Source organism: Salvia miltiorrhiza, chromosome 7 (assembly GCF_028751815.1).
Source record: "Salvia miltiorrhiza cultivar Shanhuang (shh) chromosome 7, IMPLAD_Smil_shh, whole genome shotgun sequence".
In the NCBI taxonomy this organism is placed as follows: Eukaryota; Viridiplantae; Streptophyta; class Magnoliopsida; order Lamiales; family Lamiaceae; genus Salvia; species Salvia miltiorrhiza.
In genome coordinates this window covers 14,609,468-14,633,001 of record NC_080393.1, presented here as the reverse complement: position 1 = coordinate 14,633,001, position 23,534 = coordinate 14,609,468, and the positions used below count along the sequence as shown (strand labels likewise).

The following is a 23,534-nucleotide window of genomic DNA, read 5'->3' as shown; positions in this document are numbered from 1 at the left end:
AAACATGCCTATTTTTGGGGGGTGGTAATGGGGAGGGTTGGGGGGTGGTGTGGGCTGGATTGGGGGGTGGTATGGGGTGGGGTGGTGAAAATACCAAAACTGGAAAAATTAAATGCATTTTTCTGTTCAAAGTTATGCATTTCATGTGAAAACTTTATGCATCTTTGTGTGAAACTATATGCATCTAAAATATATCTATTTTGAGAAAATCTAAAAAAATATATATTTTTTTTAATTATTAAATCCGAAAATTACATTCCAATTTTACCCCTCCAGATTTTGCCTTGGAATCCTTGCCACGTGTCACCATCTTGATGCGCCACATGTCATAAATGTGTGGTCAAGATTTGGATCTAGGGATCTATTATAAGCATTGGGATCTATATGATCCCATTCCTATATATATATATATATATATATATATATATATATATAGCTCAGGATTTCTCCCCGCTAATGGATCAGATTGCACCAATAGAAACCCGTTTTCTCCTATTTATTCCAAAATAAGAATTCAACAACCTCTTAATCAAAATAACAAAACTATTCATACGTTGTTGAATAGAAATAAGGGATTCCAATCGCTGATAATTTTGTCATCATCCAATTGTTTTTGAATAGGTCCATTAATGATGTAAAATATCACAATCATAATCCGATAAAAGAATCAATTCAAATTACAAAAGATCCTGTAATTCCAATTAAGAATTTGTCGAGGCCTTTAGGAATTTGTACCCTTCTCCAGACACCTTAGACAATTTGTAGAACCCTCGATAAAGGAATTAGAGTCCGGGAATTCATTAGAGGAATGTTTCCAATTAAAATAGTTTGTTCTTGCATATCTCTACTAATTTTCCAAATTAATCTCACGGATACATATAATTCAGAAGAATGTGTGAGTGATTCATACACAACATTTTGAATCTTATCAAGTGGCTTTTTTATAGCCGAAATAAACGAAATTGGAGTTTTCTTTTTTGTATTAATTGTTGCTTGTTTTCTTTCATTATTGTAAATAAATTTATCAATAAATTTTTTTGTTAATTTAAGAAAAAATTCTGTATTTATTCTGGGAATATTAATGATAGATACAAATATATCTGTATACCCTCTATTTTTCGTGAAATATTGAGTACAATGAATAAGACATATATACTGATGAACAAGACAATATATATTGATGAATAACGAAATTTATAAAATTGGTAAGTAATAAGACATATATACTGATGAACAAGGTAGTATATATTGATGAATAACGAAATTTAAAATTTTTCGCTCTCTCCAGAATTCAAACCCTGAGAAAAAAAATTCGTCCTCTAGGTACAATATTAGTCAATAGGATTGATAAAATAAACGCAAGAGATCGTGTCTAAGATCTCACTAAAAATAGGGGGTCTCATTGGAGCGCTCCCATATATATATATATATATATATATATATATATATATATGGGGCCGCTCCAATGAGACCCCATAATTTTAGTGAGATATAGGGTACGATCTGGTGCGTTTATTTTATCAATCCTATGGCTGATATTGTATCTGGAGGGAGATTTTTTTTCGCAGGGTTCGAATCCTGGAGGGAGCAGAATATTTTAAATTTTATTATTCATCAGTATATATTGGATTGTTCATCAGTATATATGTCTTATTCATTACCAATTTTTTAAATTTCGTTTTTCATCAGTATATAAATCTTGTTCGTTAGATATACGTCTTGTTCATTAGTATTATATGTCTTATTCATTGTCCTCATATTACACGAAAAATAGGGGGTCTCACTCTCCAGTATAGTGGTAAAGTGTATTGGTTTTTTTTTTATCAAGTAAAATTTTATTAGAAAAAGGACAAGGTACCAGCAGTACCAATACTAGAACAAGAAGGGGATCTTGTACTCACAGGAGCACCAGGTAGAGAGAAACATTTTCTCCCACAATTTGAAACCACTTGTTCCAACTCCACATACGTCCTTTAATTTCTAAAACAAGATGATGAACTTCCCAAGCCTTACCCTCGAACCTACTCTCATTCCTACTTTTCCAGAGCAGCCAGATTGTCCCAACCCAAAGAGCCTTAAGAAATTTTCTGCTCTTTTTTCCCCTACCACTGTGAATGAACGAAGTAAAGTGTTGAGATAAACCTTGGGGCTTCGCGGTTTTGATGTTGATCCACTGCTGAATTTGATCCCAAACTAACTCAACCTTCGGGCAGTGTAGGAAGATATGCTCCGCCGTCTCTTCTCGTATCACGCATCCATTGCACCACTTCTCTTCAATTCCGATCCCCACATTTCTCTTCAACAAGTTGTCACACGTCGCCAGTCGGTTTCTCAAGCATCTCCACGCAGTCACCCTAGCCTTATGTGGAGTCGGCACCTCCCAAACTTGAGCCAACACCTCGTTATGAATTGAAGGTGCCTCGCCTTTCGCCGTCACAGCTGTATCATACGCCGACTTGGTTGAAAAGACTCCGTCTTTTGCCGCCTTCCACTTCCAGCCATCCTTCTTTCCTGGACAAGGAGCAAGTGCAGAAATAGACAACATTAGAGAATCGACCATACCTTTCTCCCTCTCAAGCAGCTTCCTTCTCCATGCAACCTCCCACACCCACTTCCCTCCCTCCCAACTTCCACACTCCCCGACCAACCCGTTTTTATTCACACACAAATTGTACAGCCTCGGAAACACAAATCTAAGTGGTTTACTATCCACCCACACATCATCCCAAAATCTAATGCTCAAACCGTCCCCGAGAAAGCGAGAAATATTTTCAGAAAACCACCCTTCCTCCACCCCCCCTCCCTTCTCCACAATCTTCGACCACCACCCATTGTTCCTGCCTCTCGCTCCAAGCGTGAACCCCCCCTCTTCCTTCCAAACCAGGTTGCCATAAATAGATTTGACAACCCTCGCCTACAACGCCTCGCCCCCCACCAAGAACCTCCACAACCATTTCATCACCAACGCTCTATTAAACCATTCTAAATTCCTAAACCCCAAACCACCATCTCGCTTACAAGAACACAAATCACTCCATTTAATCCACGCAATAAACCCGGTGTCCCTGCTTTCCCCCCACAAGAATTTTCTAACAACTGAGTTAAGAGAATTCACGACTGTTTTAGGAATAAAGGAAAAGGACAGTTGAAAGACTGGAATAGCTTGCAAAACCGTTTTCACCAGAGTGATGCGCCCTGCCAAAGAGATAGCTCTTTTCTTCCAACCTGCGATTTTCTTTGAAAGACTGGTAAAGTGTATTGGTAGTGGAGAAAAATATGTTATAATTAGTATTGAGAGTGGTGAAAATGTGAAAAAGTGTTATAAATAGTATTGGGAGTGGTAAAAAAGTGAAAAGTAAGAATAAATAAAGTATTATTAGTGGTGGGGTAGTTGTCCAAAAAATGAAAAGAAAGAAAGATGAACTTATTTGGAGGACGTCCCAAAAAGGGAAAAGAGAAACTTATTTCAGGGACGGAGGGAGTATATATTTAGAGAATGCAGAATGCGTACAAATAAGTCAATAATTTTTTCGAATAAATCAAATGTTCCGGATGAATATATATTTTCATTTAGATTCAAATTTTAGAGGGGACGAGTTTTTCAATATATTAAATAAATTCGTCTGTTCATGAGTTAAATTTTTTAGCAATCCTCGTAGTTGTCCGTTCAATATATTTTCGTTTGGTATATGTATTCGTTATTCTCTCGATATATAGCAATCCTCGCGAAACCACACTATATTATATATTATATATCAGCGTTTGTAATGCTTGTAATATTTTTTAAGATAAATTAAATTTTTGTATATATTACAAAAAGTGAGAACGGTCACGAGCAGCAAGTTACCAGATTGATTTAGGTAAAGTGTGAATAGTCCCACAAACTAAGATCGAATTGTGTGCCAGATGAGCATTTCGTTAGCATGAGAATTACAAAATCGACCACCCCAACAAAACAAGATATCATCAAAAAACACAGAGAAATAATATATATATATACACACATATGCCACCAGAGTTCATTAAATAAAAAAATAATGCTTCTAATCTCTAATCACTGAATACAGATTGAAAAGAATATTGACATCATTCGTTTTGCTTGTATGCCAATCTACTTCACAAATATATACCAGAGAGTGTAGTGGTGGTGGATGCGATTAGAACAAAATAGTCGCCTACTTATTCGTTTGATTTTATTTTTAAAATCTACAAAATTCAAAAATATTTGTTGGATTTTTTTTCTGAATACATTTTATAATGTAGAAATAGAGGTAGGCGTGTGGTATTTAGTATATATAAGCAAAAGAGGAAAATCGCTCCCATATATAGCACAATGATCAACTTTGATATTTTGTGAATTTACCATTATGTGAAGGGAAAAAAAAAGATGACCGACTCTCAAAGGAGATTTAATGAGTACTAAATTTTCCGTATCATAAAATTGGTGGGACTTTAATTCCAAGCGCAGGACGAATTAGGAAATAATTGTATTTCGAAAGTGGGGTCACCAATTATGCAGTGCCACGTGGAAGGTTGATAAGTGCATTTAGGGATGCGACAAGTGGGAATTTCATGGAGAGGGTGTCACAAATTTAGAGTATAAGCTCTCTTTTATTAATGGAGGCTGTTTATTTCATTATTATTTGAAAATTTTATTCGATAAATTTCAGTATTATCTACACAAATTGGAAACTAATCCTTAGATAACCTTTGAATTTTTACTTTCTACCCCCGACATCATGAATCTTGTGACAAACATATTGTTACATTTTTTCATCTATTTTATTCAAGTATGGATAGAAGCAAATTTATGCTAAAAATATAAATAATTTTGACATAAAATATTCCTAAAGAAAAAGTTAGTTAAATTTATGGCAACATTCATGTTCCAATCCATGCATCCAAGAATTCATGTGCACTCTTTACTACAATAAAAGCATAGCTGACTCAAAAGAGCATTAAAGCATGAATCTTGCAGCTCACAATTTAGGGTTTACAGTACTTTAGATTTTTCTATCTATTACATATAATTAAATATTCAAAAAAATTTATCTAATTCAATATATATATATATATATATATATATATCGAATTACTCAACAGATATTATCTTTAATTTGTAAGAATAACATGCCTCTATATTTACGCACCAGTATTTTTTTTTTTAGAATATTTACGCACCAGTATTAATTACTTGTTTTATATTGATATTTTTAGCCTTGGCAAATTATTTTCATTTTAACTGTCGATCTTTTTCAAAGATTCATGAAGTCAGCAACTCTTCACAATATTCGTGTGATAAAACTCAATATAGTAATTGATGGTTAAGTCATCGTAGTTGTTTTTGAGTTAGTTTCTTTTGTGATGATTCATGCTCATCGTAGATATTTATATTCATTCAAATTTAGACGTTTTAATTTATTATATGAATGGGAAATTATTGCTCTTACAAACACAAATAATTCTTTTTCATGGAGTATATGGTTGCAGAAAATTAATTATTTACTTTTTTTTAAGTTAAAATAATCCTAAATTAGAAAAATTATTCTCAAGTGGACCTTTCAAATCTAGTACGCAACCGGAAACCCCTACATACCATATATCTCTAACTAGATACTTACTACTTCCATCGATCATAACGAACCAATCTTGTCTGTGTTTGAAAAATAATAATTACAGAATTTTAACCTAACTTTTGGGCAGCTTTCACTTAATTTCGTTCCAAAATTAATTATTTCGCCTTTTTCAGTTGGGGCAGGGGAGGGGAGAAATAATTGTGACTAAATCCGAAACTTCTCACTCTTTCTTATGTACGTATTTTTTAATTTAACATTATGGATTTTGAACCAAAATTTTTGTTTCAAATTTAAAAATAATTTAGTTAGTTTTTGTACTTTCAATAAATTTAAAAATAATTAATATGATCATTTTTATTATTTTTTGCAGTTTTTGCACTTTAAAAATAATAAAAATTAAAAAGGTAATTACAAAAAATCTACATTGTGGAGAAAAAAATAAAACTAACTAAATTCTTTTTTATTTTGAACTAAAAAACTTAAATAAATTTATTTTTAAAAGTATTTAACCATATTTTGTCCGGACATATAATTTTATCTAAATAACATTATTGATTTTTTAACACTGAGAATATTATCGTCGCATGAATGTTCTGAACGCAAAAATCCATTCAAGAAGAAATTGATCACGATATGTGGGGATTTAGGAGGTTCTTTCCCCACAACAATTTAAAATAAATTAAAATTGCTAACCTTTTATTTAGTACTATTTCTTAAAAAAAAAATAGCACCTCATGTTGCCGATTTTTTTTTTAATTTTAGTTCCCCACAAATTATTTCAAATTCCGCCCTCTATCACAATCATGAGATTGCTGTCACTATATCTTATATTCCAACCAATTAATTTTCCTAATATGAATTAATTATATCCTTCAACGTTCTGCATTACCTCATACTTTATTCTTTAAATATACTTCCCCTAAAACAATAACAGTATCTACTGGTAATGTAATCATTAACCACATAATTTGAATGCATCATATAAGCATTAATAATATAATTATTATGCTACCTCCAAGCATTAAAATATGGGCGCATACATGCAGTACATAATAATGGGCGGGGGTCCAAATTCTTGAAAAGTACTAATAATAATTGAAACAATACATTAACTTTGCAACATATAATATTCAATTCTTTTACCTACGGAATCTAAATAATTTTTTTTATTTATTATTAATTTCATTATCGTTAAAAAAAAAAACAGAGCTGCTACAAATTAATAAATTAATGCGAGGCAGTATGATAATAAATCAATAGTACAATAATTCGACATTCTTTCTTTCTTTTTATCTACATTTCGAAGTGGATTTTTGGATCTATTAATGTGGTTAGAAGTTGAAGATGGAAATTAAGAATCATGCAGAATTATAGTTCTTATATTAATTATTGACTGTTGAAATCTGAGGCAATTTGCTGGCAATTCAAATCAATAATTCTGTTCATCCACAGGATTAGGGGGTTATTGGGGGATTAATCTTTCATTGAGTGTAGATATTGCGTTAATGTAAGACGGCATAATCTTGTAAATATAATAATATCGAGTGAAATATTAGATATTCTTCATTAACTTACATAAATAGTATTAATCGAGCATTTGGATTTTCGTCGTTTAATGTATTTTAGGCGAGTTTCATAAAGTTGGCGGGCTTCACCATTTTTATGGAGTATTATTTACTTGTTTTTCTTACGATTCTCATCATAAATAACCTTAGTCGCTAATTTAATGATGTTTGCTGACACTAATTCAATTTGACGTATCATATCAGTACCATATATCTATACATAATCCAAAATGCCAGGATTATAGGAGAAGTAAAACAAGAATTAGAAGCAAAATCTGATAAAAATGTATAAATTTTTTAAATAAAATATTGAAGTTAATTGGGTATATGTTTTAAAATATCACAATTGTACCCAAAGGCTGTATTGAATATACTATTAATTATATATAGTTTTTTCAAAAGATTGCATCGAGTTGAGCTACTCTAATTCGATATTCAAATTAATTATAATTTCATAAAGAAAAAAGGATGAAGTAAACAAAGATTAAGACAATCTTTGTATATTATTTGAAGCTAAAATCTGAAATATATATGTTGACACTCGTCCATGAGATATATCTACTCGACGAAACTCTACACGTACTCTCATTGTTTATATGAAGTTCATCTTATGTAAATATATTGTACTACAATATTTTATATAGAATTCTCATTTACCTTCCGTGTATTAGTTGTTATAAAACATATTTACCAGTTGAGTTTTAATATATTTTGAATATTTTCAAAAGAAATCACTAAATAACATAAGGGGCTAGTACCGCTCAAAAAAAAAAAAACATAAGGGGCTAGTAATATAAAATTTTAGTGCGTATGTGTTGATCTAGTGGTAGTGTGGAAATAATGCCTAAAGTTAAAGGTAAAAAATTCCAAGTTCGAGTCTACTATCACGCTATCTTTAAATTTGCTTGTTGATAACGCGTTAAAAAATGTACAATTTTATCTTTTGTATTTAGGGTTAATTTCATATAAATACATGAAGTATATTCAATTTGATTTTTACTAACACCGTTTTTTTTTTGTTCAATTAAAATACATGAACTCTTAACATTTTGAAATTTGGTTCAAATTGAAATTCCGACAACAATTAATCCTATGTGGATGCCAAAATTTTATAGGTAGCATTTCAGCAGATAATTAAAACAATGTGTTTTATATAACATAAAAACGATGTCATTTTCTTTCACTAAAATCATGTTCTCTGAACTCTACTCACAATACAAATGAAAGACAAAGAAAACAATATAATTTTATGTAATAGAAAAAATACAGTGTTTTATTTTCCTGCTAAATTGCCATATCATAAAATTATGCCGTTTACGTAGAATTAATTGTTGTGAAATTTTTAATTACAATAAAATTTTAAATTATTAAAAATTCAAGGATTAATTGATCGAAGTATAAGAGCATCTCCAGCCGTAGAGCCTCTTTGGGGGGCTCTAAGGAGATAGTCACCTTAGACCATATCCCACATTCATGAGCTCTAATTGTTTCATTTTCATTTTATTCTATTTTACCTCTTTAATTTTGAAATCTAACATTTCATTAAAATAATAATAAAAAATAACTAAAACGAAATTGCAACAATTAAATAATATTAAATAATTAAAATAAAAGTTATATTATAAATTAAGTAAAAAAAATCGAAAGAATTGGAAAATTTGATTTTGTATTATATCACACGTCGAAAGTGTAAACTTATCTACAATATGTAGTATACTATAAAACAGAAGCTACAATATATTGATTTCGTATTGTATCTCAAATTGGAAAGTGCATGCTTCTCTACAATGCAATGCACTATAAAATGAGAAGATATATTAAGATGATTTTGTATTGAATTCGACATCGAAAAGTGTAAGCTTATCTATAATGTGTAATACACTATAAAAAATTAAGCTATATTTAATTAAAACTAAAATTAAACACAATTTTTTTTAAAAAAAAAAATCAACTTAAAAAAAAAATTAAAGGTGCGTACAAGCATGCACCGTAGACTTTTACCTTAAAGTCGAGTGTGAATTTTGGAGCTGAAGATCGAGTCAGGGGTGCAAGCGCGGCGGGGTGCGATGCGAGGCAAATCGAGCCTTTGCACTCGGTGGAGATGCTCTGAGTATTAATTAAAAGTTAAAATATGATGCAATTAATCCTTTTATTTATTTATCTAGAAAGAAAAGTAGTATGAAATGTCCGGTAAATTTTGTGAAAAGTACCAACAACGCTGCATGGTGATGAAATTTAATAAAAAGGGATAATAAAGGTGCGATTCCACGCAAAACAGATTTACATATGTCTTCTTCTTGTCGAGTCAAAATCATACGCTAAGGCGTCTTAATTCTATCTTCGAAATTTTTAAAACGTGTACATTCATCATTCTATAGTTTCCAAACATAGAATTAAATACGGATTTAGATGTAATTATATGTGTAAATAATTTCTTTGATTGTGGTAAAAATTCCCAAAATATGAAATGTTACAATTAATGTAGTACTAAACGATTTTATATTGGTAAGGAATTTTCACAGGTTATTATTATGAGTGGCCGTAGGCCGTAGAGTAGCTAATGACCTCTTTCTCTCTCTACAATTTAAAGCAGAGAGAGAGAGAGAGAGAGAATCTGATGCCAGCGATGAAGTAGAAGGATGAAAGGTTTCTCTGTGAGGCCAAAGCTGGCATTTGTTGTTTAAAGCCCCTATCCTCCTCTTCTCTCCTATTTACTTGCCTCACTCTCTCTCTTCTTCATTTCTCTCAGATTTGCAGTTCCTCCCTCTCCATAAGAGGGTAAATCCTCATTAAAATGTGACTACTTTTTCACCCATATATAACACAGCCGCAGCCGGAGCCAGTTCTTCACGGTTAATTCTTCCAATCCACCAATGGCTGTAGCATCTACATCTTCCACCACCGCCGCCGCCGAGAAGAAACACTGGTGGCTCACCAATAGAAAGGTATACGGTTCACTCAATTTCTCCTCAACCAATTTTATGTTATTTTTGCACAACACGGTATTTGATTTAGCGAATGCAGATTGTGGAGAGATACGTGAGGGAAGCGAGGATGTTGATCGCGACGCAGGAGCAGAGCGAGATTGCGGCGGCGCTCCGCCTCCTCGAAGCGGCGCTGGCTGTCGCGCCGCGCATGGAGGTGGCGCTCGAGCTTAAGGCACGGAGCCTGCTGTACCTCCGCCGGTTTAAGGAGGTGGCGGACATGCTTCAGGACTACATTCCTAGTCTGAAAATGGTGATCTCCGACGACGCGTCGACCACCGGCTCGTCCGATAACTCCTCGACTCAGCTGTCTAGGGAACGAGTCACGCTCCTTTCCTCCGGCGGCGGGTCCGAGCCGGCGTGTACATGCTTCTCTGTCTCGGATTTGAAGAAGAAAGTTATCACCGGTTTATTTAAGAACGTGGAGGAAGCTGGTCAATGGAGGTATGAAATGACAATTACATTTTGTATTTTTGTATGAATCGATACTAGTATAAAATGGAGTAATAATTAACGATTAATATTGACTGATACAGTACAAATTTAATTGAGAGATGAAATTTCAAAAACAATAGCTTGTAGATCACGCGAAACCACTGGCCGCCATTAATGAAATCTCACCAAATCATATTTGATCAGATTCAATAATTTTATGAAAAACGAGTTATAGTGGAGTTACAGCTGACTCGGTCTGTTACGCATTTCATCGAACAGGTACTCGGTGTTAGGCCAAGCATGCTGCCACCTAGGTTTAATGGAGGACGCATTGGTGCTCCTGCAGACCGGAAAACGCATGGCCACCGCCGCGTTCCGCCGCGAGAGCATTTCTCTCTCCGACGACATCTTCTCTTCCAACAAGCACCCGCTCTCCGGCGAGAATCACCAGCCGGAGAGGCCTCCGAAAACCGAATTCGAGAGCATCTCACACCTCCTCTGCCACATCAAACTCCTAATCCGCCGCAAGACGGCCGCGATCGCAGCCCTCGACGCCGGACTCTACTCCGAAGCCGTCAGGCACTTCTCGAAAATCCTCGACGGCCGCCGCGGCGCGCCGCAGGGATTTCTGTCGGAGTGCTACGTCCACCGCGCCTCCGCCTTCCGATTGGCCGGGCGAATAGCGGAGGCCATCGCGGACTGCAACAGAGCCCTAGCGCTGGACACATCATGCATCGACGCGCTCGCCATTAGAGCGACATTGTTCGAATTGATAAGGTGCTTGCCGGATAGCCTCCACGACCTGGAGCATTTGAAATTATTGTACAATTCGATTTTGCGCGACAGGAAATTGCCAGGCCCTGCTTGGAAGCGGCAGAACGTTCAATACAGAGAAATTCCGGGCAAATTGTGCTCATTGGCGGCAAAAATCCAGCAGCTGAAGCAGCGGCTGGCCGCCGGCGAAACAGGAAACGTCGATTATTACGCCTTGATCGGATTGAGGAGAGGTTGCTCCAGATCGGAATTGGAAAGAGCTCATTTGCTGCTCATGCTGAGACACAAGCCTGATAAATCTTGGAATTTCATCGATAAATGCGAATTCGCGGATGAGAAGGACGTGGATTCAGTGAGAGATCGGGCGAAAATGTCGGCGTTGCTGTTGTACAGAATGATTCAGAGGGGGTATAGTAGTTTAATGGCGACGATTTTGGAGGATGAGGCGGCAGAGAAGCAGCGGAAGAAGGCGACGGAGGTGGCAGAGGTTTCTGCCGCGGTTGCGGCGTCGTTTCAAGGAGTGTTTTGCCGGGATCTTGCAACGGTTGGGAGTTTGCTTTCCCAAACCGGGTTCAATAATCCGATCCCGGTGAAATACGAGGCACTGAGTTGTTAATTAATAGTAATACACTTGAACTTGAGGGGCATTGATGATGAAGGATAACGATCATAACGTAATCTAGTACTACAAAAGAAGATGCAATGCAAGGGACTAATTTCTCGTGGGCGGGACAAATTTTGCTTAGATTTATCATATTTTGTGTTTGCAAAACAATATTGGTATAATTCTATTTTGGTATATGTACAGATTTTATCTGAATGATGATAGCTCATATAAAATTCTAGTTTGGAGCAATATTGTTTAGGTGTAGAATTAGTTGCGCGTCGTTATCTGTGACTTTGAGAAACCTCAAAAAATGGGTGGTGGGAATTAATGAGAGGAGTAGGGTATGGGTGAGCCATTATTACTGTTGCCAATTGCCAGAGTTCATGGGTTGTGACAATCACTTCTTTTGCATGACATCTTCAATTTATTACATCCATATCTTCTCAAATTATTATACGGATAAGCCCATCAACTCTCTACAAATTGTCAAATGCTGCACAATTCTAAGATTTTGGTCGATACCAAATTACCAATACAATACAATTATACAAGAATCAATTCTGATATTCCCCAAGCGTGCTACTGCAATATATATTCTTATCCGGAATCTTATGTAGGCAAATGGGCTTTATCTCTTTGGGATGATAATCTAGTTGTAAAATGAATATTTTTTTTAATTAAAAGTCTTAAGTTTTAATCTTATCAATGATGCATTTATAGGTTTTAGTCTGTTATATTTGGATTTCAATAATACTTTTATAGATTTTAATGTTTTTCAAGTATAATTTACGTACCGATCTTGTGCAATTTGCAAACAATTCCACAAGAACATGAGAATGTGCATCATAATTTGCAAAACGATTGCACAAGATGGATTTTATCACATTGTCCGTGAGAGTACTAATGCATCCACTTGTTGTCGTTTAGTTCTAAAATCACAATAGAATTCATTACTATCAAAATTGCTTAATTTTGCTATTGAATAGTGTAAGAGTTCATCAAGTAGAATTTTTTTTGGACTTTCTTGTGTAGTTTTGGTAGTGACAAGCTAAAGAAATTGTCCATATTCAAGCTAGGCAACCACCTTCATAAAAAGCTTTTGGCTTTTCAAAAGCGAATAAGTAAAAAATCTCTTGAACCAAAGTCAAACCATAATAAGAAATGCATGTGTCCAAGTTGAACGAAATTTTTCTCTGAAAAGAAAAAAAAAAAGAAAAAAAAAAGCAAAGGAAATCTCTAGAATTACCATAAAACATTTCTTACTTTGTAGTTGTCGACTAAATCGGTTGAATTGCCGAAGCAGCATATGCATTTGATACTTTTTTCTGAAACATCTTTTGCCTATATTTCATCATTATTTATTTACGGAATTATAAATTTGTAAGATTGAATGATTGATGCACCCAACTATAAAAAATCAGGGAGAATAAAATGCAATTCAATTGGAAAAAATGCTTAAACCTTACTTTCTTCGGCTCATTAAATATGATTTATTTCTTTTCTATATGGAAATTAAGAAGATGTAAATTCGATAAAAATGGTAAAACACGCAATTTTTTAAAAATTAAATATTGTCTTTGTAAAAATGAGTCATTTTCAGTGGAATGACTTAAAAAAAAAAGTCATCATCAATAAGACGAATGAAGTAATAAATAAGTTGGTGATTAGAATCACTATGAAGATAAATGTGGAACTAAATCCTTCTTTAAAAAAAGGAAGAAAGATAACTATAATAAATATGGGTCTAAAACATTTTTCGATATAAAAAGTGGAGTATAACTATTGAAGGCTTCTATCTCAATAATAATAAACTACTAGTTGTATCTCCATGTAGAGGGCGGGATAGCATGATATTAATATGTACTCTCTTCCTCTCCTAAAATTATCCTAAAATTATGTTTTTTTTGTTGAAATATATGTTATTTTTATTTTTGGATACTATTTTATATATAATTTAATAAATTTTTCTTTAATGATCTAATAATTTTAATATGGGATCATTTTTTCACTATCAAAATCTTTTATATTTATTTACAACACACTCAATAACTTTTTCAATCGATCACTTTTATTAAAACTTGCGCCAAAAGATTCTAGATATCCATATAAGGGATGGAGTAATTGAGTAAGTATTGTTTTGAGAATATGCACCCATATAGCAATATTTGGAATTGAAACCCAATATTTGGCCCTCTCATCTTAAAAACACAAATTTCGATCATTTTTTACAATTTCGAATTGTATTATTCTTACTTTGAGCGGACCAGATCGGAATGGGCGCGCGGGTTCGGGTGGTACTTTTGACACTAATGTTATAATTTATTATTAATAATTCATTATCATGAACAATTTCCCTAATTAATTATAATTGATCACTAATTTTTAAACTAATACTATTAAATTTAATAAATAAAAAAATGAAAAAATTACTTAATTACAAATAGCCCTAGGGCTGACAATTTTTGACACGACACAAAAGCACGATACAAAACTATCCAAAATTAATGGGTTAGTGTCAAGCCATATCAGGTTCGTATCCTTATCGTGTCGACCTGATAATTTCGTGTCAGGTTCGTGTCACCTGATAGAGTTAATATTATTATTTTTATTAAATATTTATTTTATATTTTTAATTCTTTCTACACTTTAACCTTTAGGGTTTCGGTGTTTAATCAAGTTTTAATCAGATCGTGTCGTTATCGTATCGTGTCAACACGATTCAAATCGTATTGTTATCGTATTCGTGTCGGGTTCGAGTTTGAGTAAATCGTGTCGGGTTCATGTTTGTGTCGAGCACTTCCTTAACAGATCGTATTTAGACTTGGCCTCATCAGATCGTGTCGATATCAGATTGACCCGATAACAATTCGACACGCACGATTTGACAGCCCTAAATAGCCCCCTTCAAGTAATTAATGTAGAGTTATGTTTTCCATTAAATGATTAAACTAAATGCCCATGTCTGCCAAATTAGTTAAGAAATAAAAATTTATATTAAAAATTAAATAAATGTAGAAAATAATACTCCATTCGTTCACGATATCGTTTCCATATTGTGGACGACACGAGTTTTAAGAAAATTATATTTGTGGATAGTAATTGATAATAGTGGGTATTGGTGTGAGTGGAGTTTGAGTCACACTGTAAATATGTGCAGGAAAATAAAGTGTTATATGGACCATACTGCTATAAATGGAAGTGGAAATGGTATTATGGATTAATTAAAATGTCAAAAGTGGAAAATGATATTGTGGACGGATGGAGTAGTTTAAATGAAATTAAAATTATTAGCAAGAAATATACTATTGATTTGAGTATTTTATCATATGAATTATGCAATCTCAAAAAAGAGAACAAAGAACACTTAATTGGAAACTATAATTTCGGACAACATTGGAAGCAGATTGCAAGAAAGATGAATAAATAATTAAAACTTTAATTAGTGAATGAAATTAAAAAAAAAAATCATAATTTATACTAGCTAGTTCATAAATAGATAAAATCTTTTGGTATAATATGCCAATTTTTCTTGGTTTTACACTGTGCATATTCTTACTGTTTTTCTTTTAGAGAAGAAAAAATTTATTAAACAAAATCAATTATATAGATAGATTATAGATAGATACAGTATATGTATGTATTCGTGATAGCATGGGAGATGATGGACGATTTGAACTTCATTTGAAATATGAACAGAAACCTTTAAAATTTATGGGAATTGAAAGGGTGTGGTTCTAGAGAGAACTACATTATTGTGAGAACGTGAGAACCCTCAAATCTAATGCATTCACTGTAAAAGTTAATGCACTCAAAAAAATAAAAAAAAAAATTGCTCCATTCAGTATTCGAACCCAGGATCTGCATTCATCCAATAAGATGATACATCTACCGTAGATCTTGATAATCAAATGGCTGAAAATGGTTCTCCGTTCTTTTTTTTATTTATGGTTCTTTCTTGAACCTCTCCCTATATATATATATATATATATATATATATATATATATATAGGGTGCAGTTATAATGAGAACCACAATTATCGTGAGAACATAAGAACCAATAAAATTACTGCATCTGCTATACAAATTAATGCATCCGCTATTAAATTTAATGCATCCGAAAAAAATAATTTTTTTGCTCCCTTCAGGATTCGAACCAGCACCTGCATCCATCCACCAAGATGATGCATCCACCGTAGATCTTGATGATCGAATGGCTTAAAATGGTTCTCCGTTCTTATTTTATTAGTGGTTCTTATTTGAACCTCTCTCTCTATATATATATATATATATATTGAAGAAGAAGAAAAAACAAATAAAAAAAAATTAAACTTTCATTTTGGCTTAATGCGAAAGTTTAGACCCACAACTCTTCTTTAGTAAAATTATTAATTAATTAGTAATATAACTCGATTTAAAAGACGAAGTTTGGAAGTACAGAGTTACTTTTGTTGGTTTTAATTTTATATTGAAATTTGAAAAGAAGAATTAAATGTGTAATGACAGTACATGTTGAAATGGGAAAGCAGCATTAATGAAAATTGAAATGAGCCAACCTGTAGCTGTAGCTACTTCGTCACCATCACTCATATCACCACTAAATTCATGAATCAAAAAAATTAAAACCAAAATATTATCTTCCTCCTATTATCAACGATTGTTATTGTTCACACTTCACACGATTATTAAAAAAATTAATGATAATGATTAAAGGATAAAAATAATAAAAATGAATAGATCGACTTAAAGATAGTGGTAACCATGAACTTGAATATAAAACTTTTGACCGCATTTTTTTAACATGTGCTTAAATTTTGTTCATTGCTTCTTATAAATTGCAGATGGATCTCATCGTTAACTGCATTTTTTACATATACGTAAATTATGTTCATTAATTTTGTGGGAATTCATAATTAGCTATAGATATCTTCTTGAAGATTGGGGATCCATATTTACCAACTACTTAATTACTGTAATCATTTCTTTGAGTTCTATAATTAGAAGTGATACTACATCATCTATACTAATATAAAAGCAGAGTTTTCTGCAGCAGCCATTTCCCGCCAATCAGCCCAGCCTTTAGCCCAATGGATTTTGCTTGATTATCGTGCACTGGATTAAGAGAGGGTCTGCATTTTGGCTCCAACATCAGCACGATTTTGAATTTGAAATTTGGAGCCCAAATTTCAGCAGCCATTTCCCGCCAATCAGCCCAATGGATTTTGCTTGATTATCGTGCACTGGATTAAGAGAGGGTCTGCATTTTGGCTCCAACATCAGCACGATTTTGAATTTGAAATTTGGAGCCCAAATTTCTTTTCAGCCAACTGTTTTCGAAATTCTATAAATACCACTTCATTATCTTCTAATTCTTCACACTTAACTTCTGGGATTTAACATTTGTAATATTTCTCATCCTTCTTTTTTCCAAAAAAATTATCTGATTTCGCACTTGCAATATTCTTTTGTCTTCTTCGAAAATTTCTATATGTTTCCTTTTGAATCATTTCTCTAATTGCTGCAGAGAGCCTTTCCATGGAAAGAGTTATTCCACTTATAAGTGGCAATGAGATGATTTATCTGATTTCGTACTTTAAAGATTCTCTTGTCTTCTTCAAAAATCTTCAAAAATTTCTATTTGTTTCATTTTTAATCATTTCTCAATATTGCTGCAGAGAGCCTTTCCATGGAAAGAGCTATTCCACTGATAAGTGGCAGTGAGAATGATGAATATTCTTTATGCTGATTTTTCAAACTTCACTGCATTTCGAAAAATTCTTTTTGTTGTCTATTTGAAAACTTTTTGTTTGATTTTCTATAATGAATATTCTGTATGCTCATTTTTCTATCTTTACTACTTTTCAAAAATTTCTTTTTCTTTGTCTACTTGAAAACTTTTTGTTTGCTTTTTCAAAAAGATGTTTGTTTGGAAATGGCTAAGCTATTCTGCAATGACAAAGTTGAATACATGATCATTTGTACAAAAATAAAGTACTTTGCGTTATTGCAGAAAGAATTTTCATAAAGTGATATGTAATCATTTTTTCCATGTTAGAATGTTTATATGCTAAGATATAATTTTTCGTATCACATTTTTAAGGAACCAAAAAAGGATCTAATATTTGTTTAATTTTTTTAAATGATTTTAGAAAAAAGTTGAAGATGGCTCCCCTGTACACCAATATTGATGCACTGGTGACAAATAAAACAACTCAAGCCATAAAAGTGCGCTGTGTGCGAGTGTACAATAGATACGTTGCTGGCTCAAAGTCCGAAATAATTCGAATTGAGTGTGTTGTGCATGATGAACAGGTTTTTGTAGTGTGTGTGTGTAATTGTATTTGGTATCAGATAATTTATTACAAAATAGTATTATATTAAAAAAAACTATGAAAGATATATGCATGTTCATTTATAAAAATATTGTTCAAACTGTTATATTTGAGTGTGTTGTGCATGATGAACAGGTTTTTGTAGTGTGTGTGTGTAATTGTATTTGGTATCAGATAATTTATTACAAAATAGTATTATATTAAAAAAAACTATGAAAGATATATGCATGTTCATTTATAAAAATATTGTCCAAACTGTTATATTTGAATGTGTTGTGCATGATGAACATGTTTTTGTAGTGTGTGTGTAATTTTGTTAATTTATTACAAAATAGTATTATATTAAAAAAAATTATGTAAGATATATGCCTGTTCATTTTTATGCAAATACCCACCTGCTTACCAATAAATACTAATATGCTTACCAATACTTCCCTGCAAATACTTCCCTTCATTTAAAAAAAAAAACTTTTTTCGTATGTCTATGAAAATACTTCCCTGCTTACCAATAAAATATGCAGTACAGTGTTGTCCTTTACCTGAATCAGTGCAAATCAGTGCATTCCTGTTGCATAACAATTCACATGTTAATATATTTGTAGGGAACACGGATACAATTGAGTGTGCCAAACAAACTAACCAAAATGTTTGGAAACAAACTTAAAGAAGGTTTGGTTTATCAAATAATGAATTTCATGGTCAAGAGAAATGGTACGAAGTGGAAGGTGACAGATCATGTGCATCGTCTTGAACTCACGCCAAAAACCATGATTTCGGAAGTATTTCCAAAGTGTTTTCCAAACTATAAGTTCTCATTCAAATCATTTGAGGATATTTCTTCAATTCAGACTACTGATTCAGTAGGAATGTTTGGTATGTGTTTTATTTTTTTGGTATTTGTGGGTTTATTGGTACTACAATGTGCAGTTTGGTAACCTTGGATTATTTTGTAGATGTTATTGGAGTGATAGCAGGGAAAGGGTTTGTGAAGAATGACTCCGAGTCAAAAATGGTTGAATTAAAGTTGGAGGATCAAAAGTATATGTTAATCTTTATTTAAGTTTTCACAGTATAATCATTATGTAGGTTTTTTGTTATTATAATATGATTTTATTTAACAGCCACAATCAAATCTACTGCACTCTATGGGAGGACTATGTTGATATGTTCCTCAATCAAGCTGATGCTGCAGACACAAGGGTTCAGATTATTATTATTCAGCTTTGTCGCCCTAACTTTTATCGTGGTATGAATTTTGTTTGATTTTTTCAGGTTGTATGTTGTGGATAATATTAATAGCTAACTTTGATTGTATGTAGGTGAGATGCGAGCATGCACATCTTACAATGCTTCTCAGATTTTTCTAAATTCTGATATTCCCGAAATAGAAGATTTTAGGAAGCAGTAAGTGTTTCATGATTGTGTAGTGTTGATATGCATTTTATAATTGTTGTTTTTCTTTAGTAATGTGTTGTTTATGTGTAGGATCATTGGGAATCAGTCATTTTCAGCCAGGCTTGAATTATCATTTGAAAAAAGTGTTGTTCAAACTGATGATTTCTTCAATGGAAACATAGTTGTTAAAACGCTCGATGATATTTTCACAGTTGAGGTAATGCATTTAATAGCTAAGAAGAGTAAATTTAGGAAAGATTATGTGTTTTAACAAAAGAACAGTTTCTTTGTTATGATTTTTGGCAGGATGGGGAGCATTGGATCTGTGCCAAAATAGACAATGTTGACTGTTATGCACAATGGTGTTATAACGCTTGCAGAAAATGCACAAGAAAAGTGGAAAAGAAAACTGGAAGATTTTATTGTGGTAACTGTGACAAATATGATGCAGTAGTTAATAAGAGGTTAAGTATATTAAATGCCATTAGTATTTAATTTATTCAATATGATTTAATAGGATGTATTGTACAAGTTTATTAAATTTTTCATATGTGATTTATATCTATTATAGGTATCAACTGATTTTGAATGTGGTTGATTGTACCAATAATGCTTCTTTATTGGTGTGGGATAAGGAGGCTGTGGCCTTGGTTGGGAAAAAAGCTGTGCAAATATCAATGAATGACAAAGAGGCAGCTGATGCCAAGATTGTTCCAAAGGAGATTGATGTAGCTTTGAATGAACGAGTTGTTATGTTTAAGATACAGATGAGATCAGAAGCATCTTTTGTGGAGGATAAGCCATACACAGTTACTAAAGTTTGCACTGACCAACTGGTCATTAATCATTTCTGGAAAGAGAACGATGTTTGTGGGCTTTCTGCGACCCTGGAGGATTTGTCTGACAAAGGTTATTTAGAGCAGTGTGAGTCTTTATCTCAAATTTCAGATATAACAATGGCTGGAGACCTTGGAAAGGTATTGTGTACTTGTGTATTTAAATTGTTGTGTTTCTTACAATTGGTTTAGTCACTGAAACCTAATTTCATTTACTTAAATAGGATTATGGAGATGGGAAAAGCACCCCCATGACTGTTTCACTTGCAGAGTCGCATGTTTTATCAAAGATTTCCCAAATTACAGATATATCAGCTGCTGAAGAGCTTGGGAAGGTATTGTATACTTGTGTATATTAATTGTTGTGTTTTTTACAATTGGTTTAGACATTGAAATGTATTTCATTTCCTTAAATAGGATTATGGAGATGGGTTGAGCACCCCCATGAATGTTTCACTTGCTGAGGTTTCAATGTCAGCTTTCGGGAAGGTATTGCATGATTTATGCATATCAGTATTTGTACTTTTTAATTAGTGTTTAGTTACTTTAAAATTATTTATTGTTTACTGAAATAGGATGGTGATGGGATGATCACCCCAAAGGGTGAAACATTAACCCAGAGTGCTGCATCATTGAAGATTATTAAGGAACCTAATTGCCATGAATTAGTGAAGAGGAAGCTGCTAACTAAGGCTGATATTTGTGGGATGTCTGCATCTGCAGAGAATTTGTTTGACAAAGGTTACTTGGAAGATTGTGAGTCCTTATCACATAACACTGATGTTTCAATGGCTACAGTTTTTGGGAAGGTATTGTATGATTTATGAATATTAATATTTGTACTTTAAATTAGTGTTTAGTTACTTTAACATTTTTTATTGTTTACTGAAATAGGATTGTGAAGATGGGATGATCACCCCAAAGAAGGTTACACAGACTGGGAGTGATGCATCATCGAAGATTATTAAGGAACCTAAGTGCCATGAATCTGTGAAGAGGAAGCTGTTGGATGATTTCACAAATGAAGAAAATGATAGGAAGAAGAAGGCGAGAGCTGTGAAAGTGAAGATTGAAAAGAATTGACGAAGCAAATCCTTTTGTTTTTTGAACTGATCTGTCTAAGGTTCTAAGTAGGAATGGTCATCTTAACTGTTATTTCTATTACAAACTCTATGTTGCAGTACTTTTGTTATGTTAGTTTTGGTTTGATTGCAAATATTGATGCTTACTTGAGTAAGCATCATATAATTTGCAGTCAATAGATTTAGATGACCTTATGTATGAATCTAGCAGTTTGTGTTGGTAGTAATTATTTTGTTTAATCTGCATGACCTTATGTATGAATTTGCCAGTTTGTGTTGGTAGTAACTATTTAATTTTATCTGGTAAATGTGATTTAGTTTTAAATGTTATTTCTATACATTTATAATCATGTTTAACCAGCATCATTAACTAAAGTACATAATTTGCTAAGAATTATAATATTGTATATATGCTATAATTATTTCAGTTTTATGTTACAGGCCTATGAACTTAACTAAATATTAACTTATACTAATTTACTTTACTGGTGTAAGTCAAAGTTAATAATTTGTACTATATCTATTTACTGTGGTTTAATAGATAGAAAGTACAATCCTATATGAGTTACATATTCAATTTACATCAAATTTCTCTTGACCATGAATCTTATTTTCCAAAGTATTAATTACAGCTTTTATATATTTGAAAGTTTGATATTTAATGCACCTATAGATTTATTTTTTAATTATGAGATTTGAAGTTTGGATTGTATTCGATTTTTTTTATTATTACAAGTTTCATATTTAATGTACATATTTTTTTAACAGAGACAATATTTTACATGCAGAGATACTATAATTAATGCAGATATTGTATTTTAAATATTTATGTTATCAAACTGATGTTATAATGTATTAACGTTGAGTTGCTGAATTGAAATTTTATTGAGAAAAAGAAAAACGAAAGTAACAAAGAAAATAATGTATTAACGTTGAGTTATTACATAAATAGATAGTAACAGGGAATTAAAAACATCTATTCAGTAATTTCTTAACTCATTTCAAGTTTTTGAAAATAAATATATCATTAAAAATATTTTCAATTCAAGTTATTAAGAAGTCTTATATCTAATATAGGATATCATATAAAAAATATGATCTTTTTTTTTCAAATACAGAAATTATAATCTTATATGAATTACCTCTTCAGTTTATATTAATTTAATGTAAACTGAATTTGTTTTTTTGAAGTGTGAATTTAATTACTATTTCTTGTGTATTTGAAGCTGATATCATATGATTTAATGCAGAAGTAGTTTTATTTTTTCGTTAAATGTCATTCAGTGTCTATGTTTAATATTTATGTTATCAAACATAAACAAATGACCGCCGGGCAGGTCTACTCCATTAAATTTGAAAAAAAAATCACATAATTGACCACCAGGCAGGGCTACTCCATTAAATTTGAAAAAAATAATCACATAATTGACCACCAGGCAGGCCATCTCCGTGATCACCAGGCAGATCACACTCCATTCAAAGTCTAACATAATTTACAAGTAAGGTGATGTTACCTTATGCATAGTAGCCACAATATTTCATAAGGATTTTGTATGGTGTTTTGATCTTGGAGCCACAACATCAGTATATGACCTGTATTTTTAAGCATATAAATCAGTAAAATAGGAGATAGAGATATTTATGGGTAGATCATAAGTATATGGGCTGTACTTTCAACACAGTAAACTTTTCATAAATTTAAAGATATCTATGGTTTAAGATACTAATGAACTCAAAATTGAGAAATATGAAAGTGAGGATTCAATGAACTCAATACTAATGAAACTTTACATAAAGTTAAAATTTCTGTATTATGAAAGTGAGAATTCAATGAACTCAATATTGAAAAATATAAAAAGGAACCCAAAATTCCCAAAATGTCACATAAGATATATAAATTTAGTTTTATGAATATAATATTAAAATTTATAAAATTCTATTATGTATATAT

The 23,534-nt window shown here is 32.4% G+C and overlaps 2 protein-coding genes across 2 annotated transcripts; both read left to right on the top strand.

The window, feature by feature from the left end:
- The first annotated feature begins 9,168 nt into the window (after window positions 1-9,168).
- On the top strand, window positions 9,169-12,190 carry LOC130995410 (uncharacterized). The gene is made up of 3 exons (XM_057920681.1): window positions 9,169-10,086; window positions 10,166-10,569; window positions 10,840-12,190. Exons 1-3 carry the CDS (start codon window positions 10,015-10,017, stop codon window positions 11,948-11,950), a joined length of 1,587 nt encoding a protein of 528 aa, XP_057776664.1. The 5' UTR covers window positions 9,169-10,014; the 3' UTR covers window positions 11,951-12,190.
- A 6,651-nt stretch (window positions 12,191-18,841) lies between these two features.
- LOC130993864 (uncharacterized) lies at window positions 18,842-21,829 on the top strand. The gene is made up of 11 exons (XM_057918900.1): window positions 18,842-19,143; window positions 19,224-19,308; window positions 19,392-19,516; window positions 19,590-19,674; window positions 19,756-19,882; window positions 19,972-20,129; window positions 20,237-20,642; window positions 20,726-20,836; window positions 20,919-20,990; window positions 21,077-21,310; window positions 21,396-21,829. Exons 1-11 carry the CDS (start codon window positions 18,915-18,917, stop codon window positions 21,582-21,584), a joined length of 1,821 nt encoding a protein of 606 aa, XP_057774883.1. The 5' UTR covers window positions 18,842-18,914; the 3' UTR covers window positions 21,585-21,829.
- The last annotated feature ends 1,705 nt before the right edge of the window (window positions 21,830-23,534 follow it).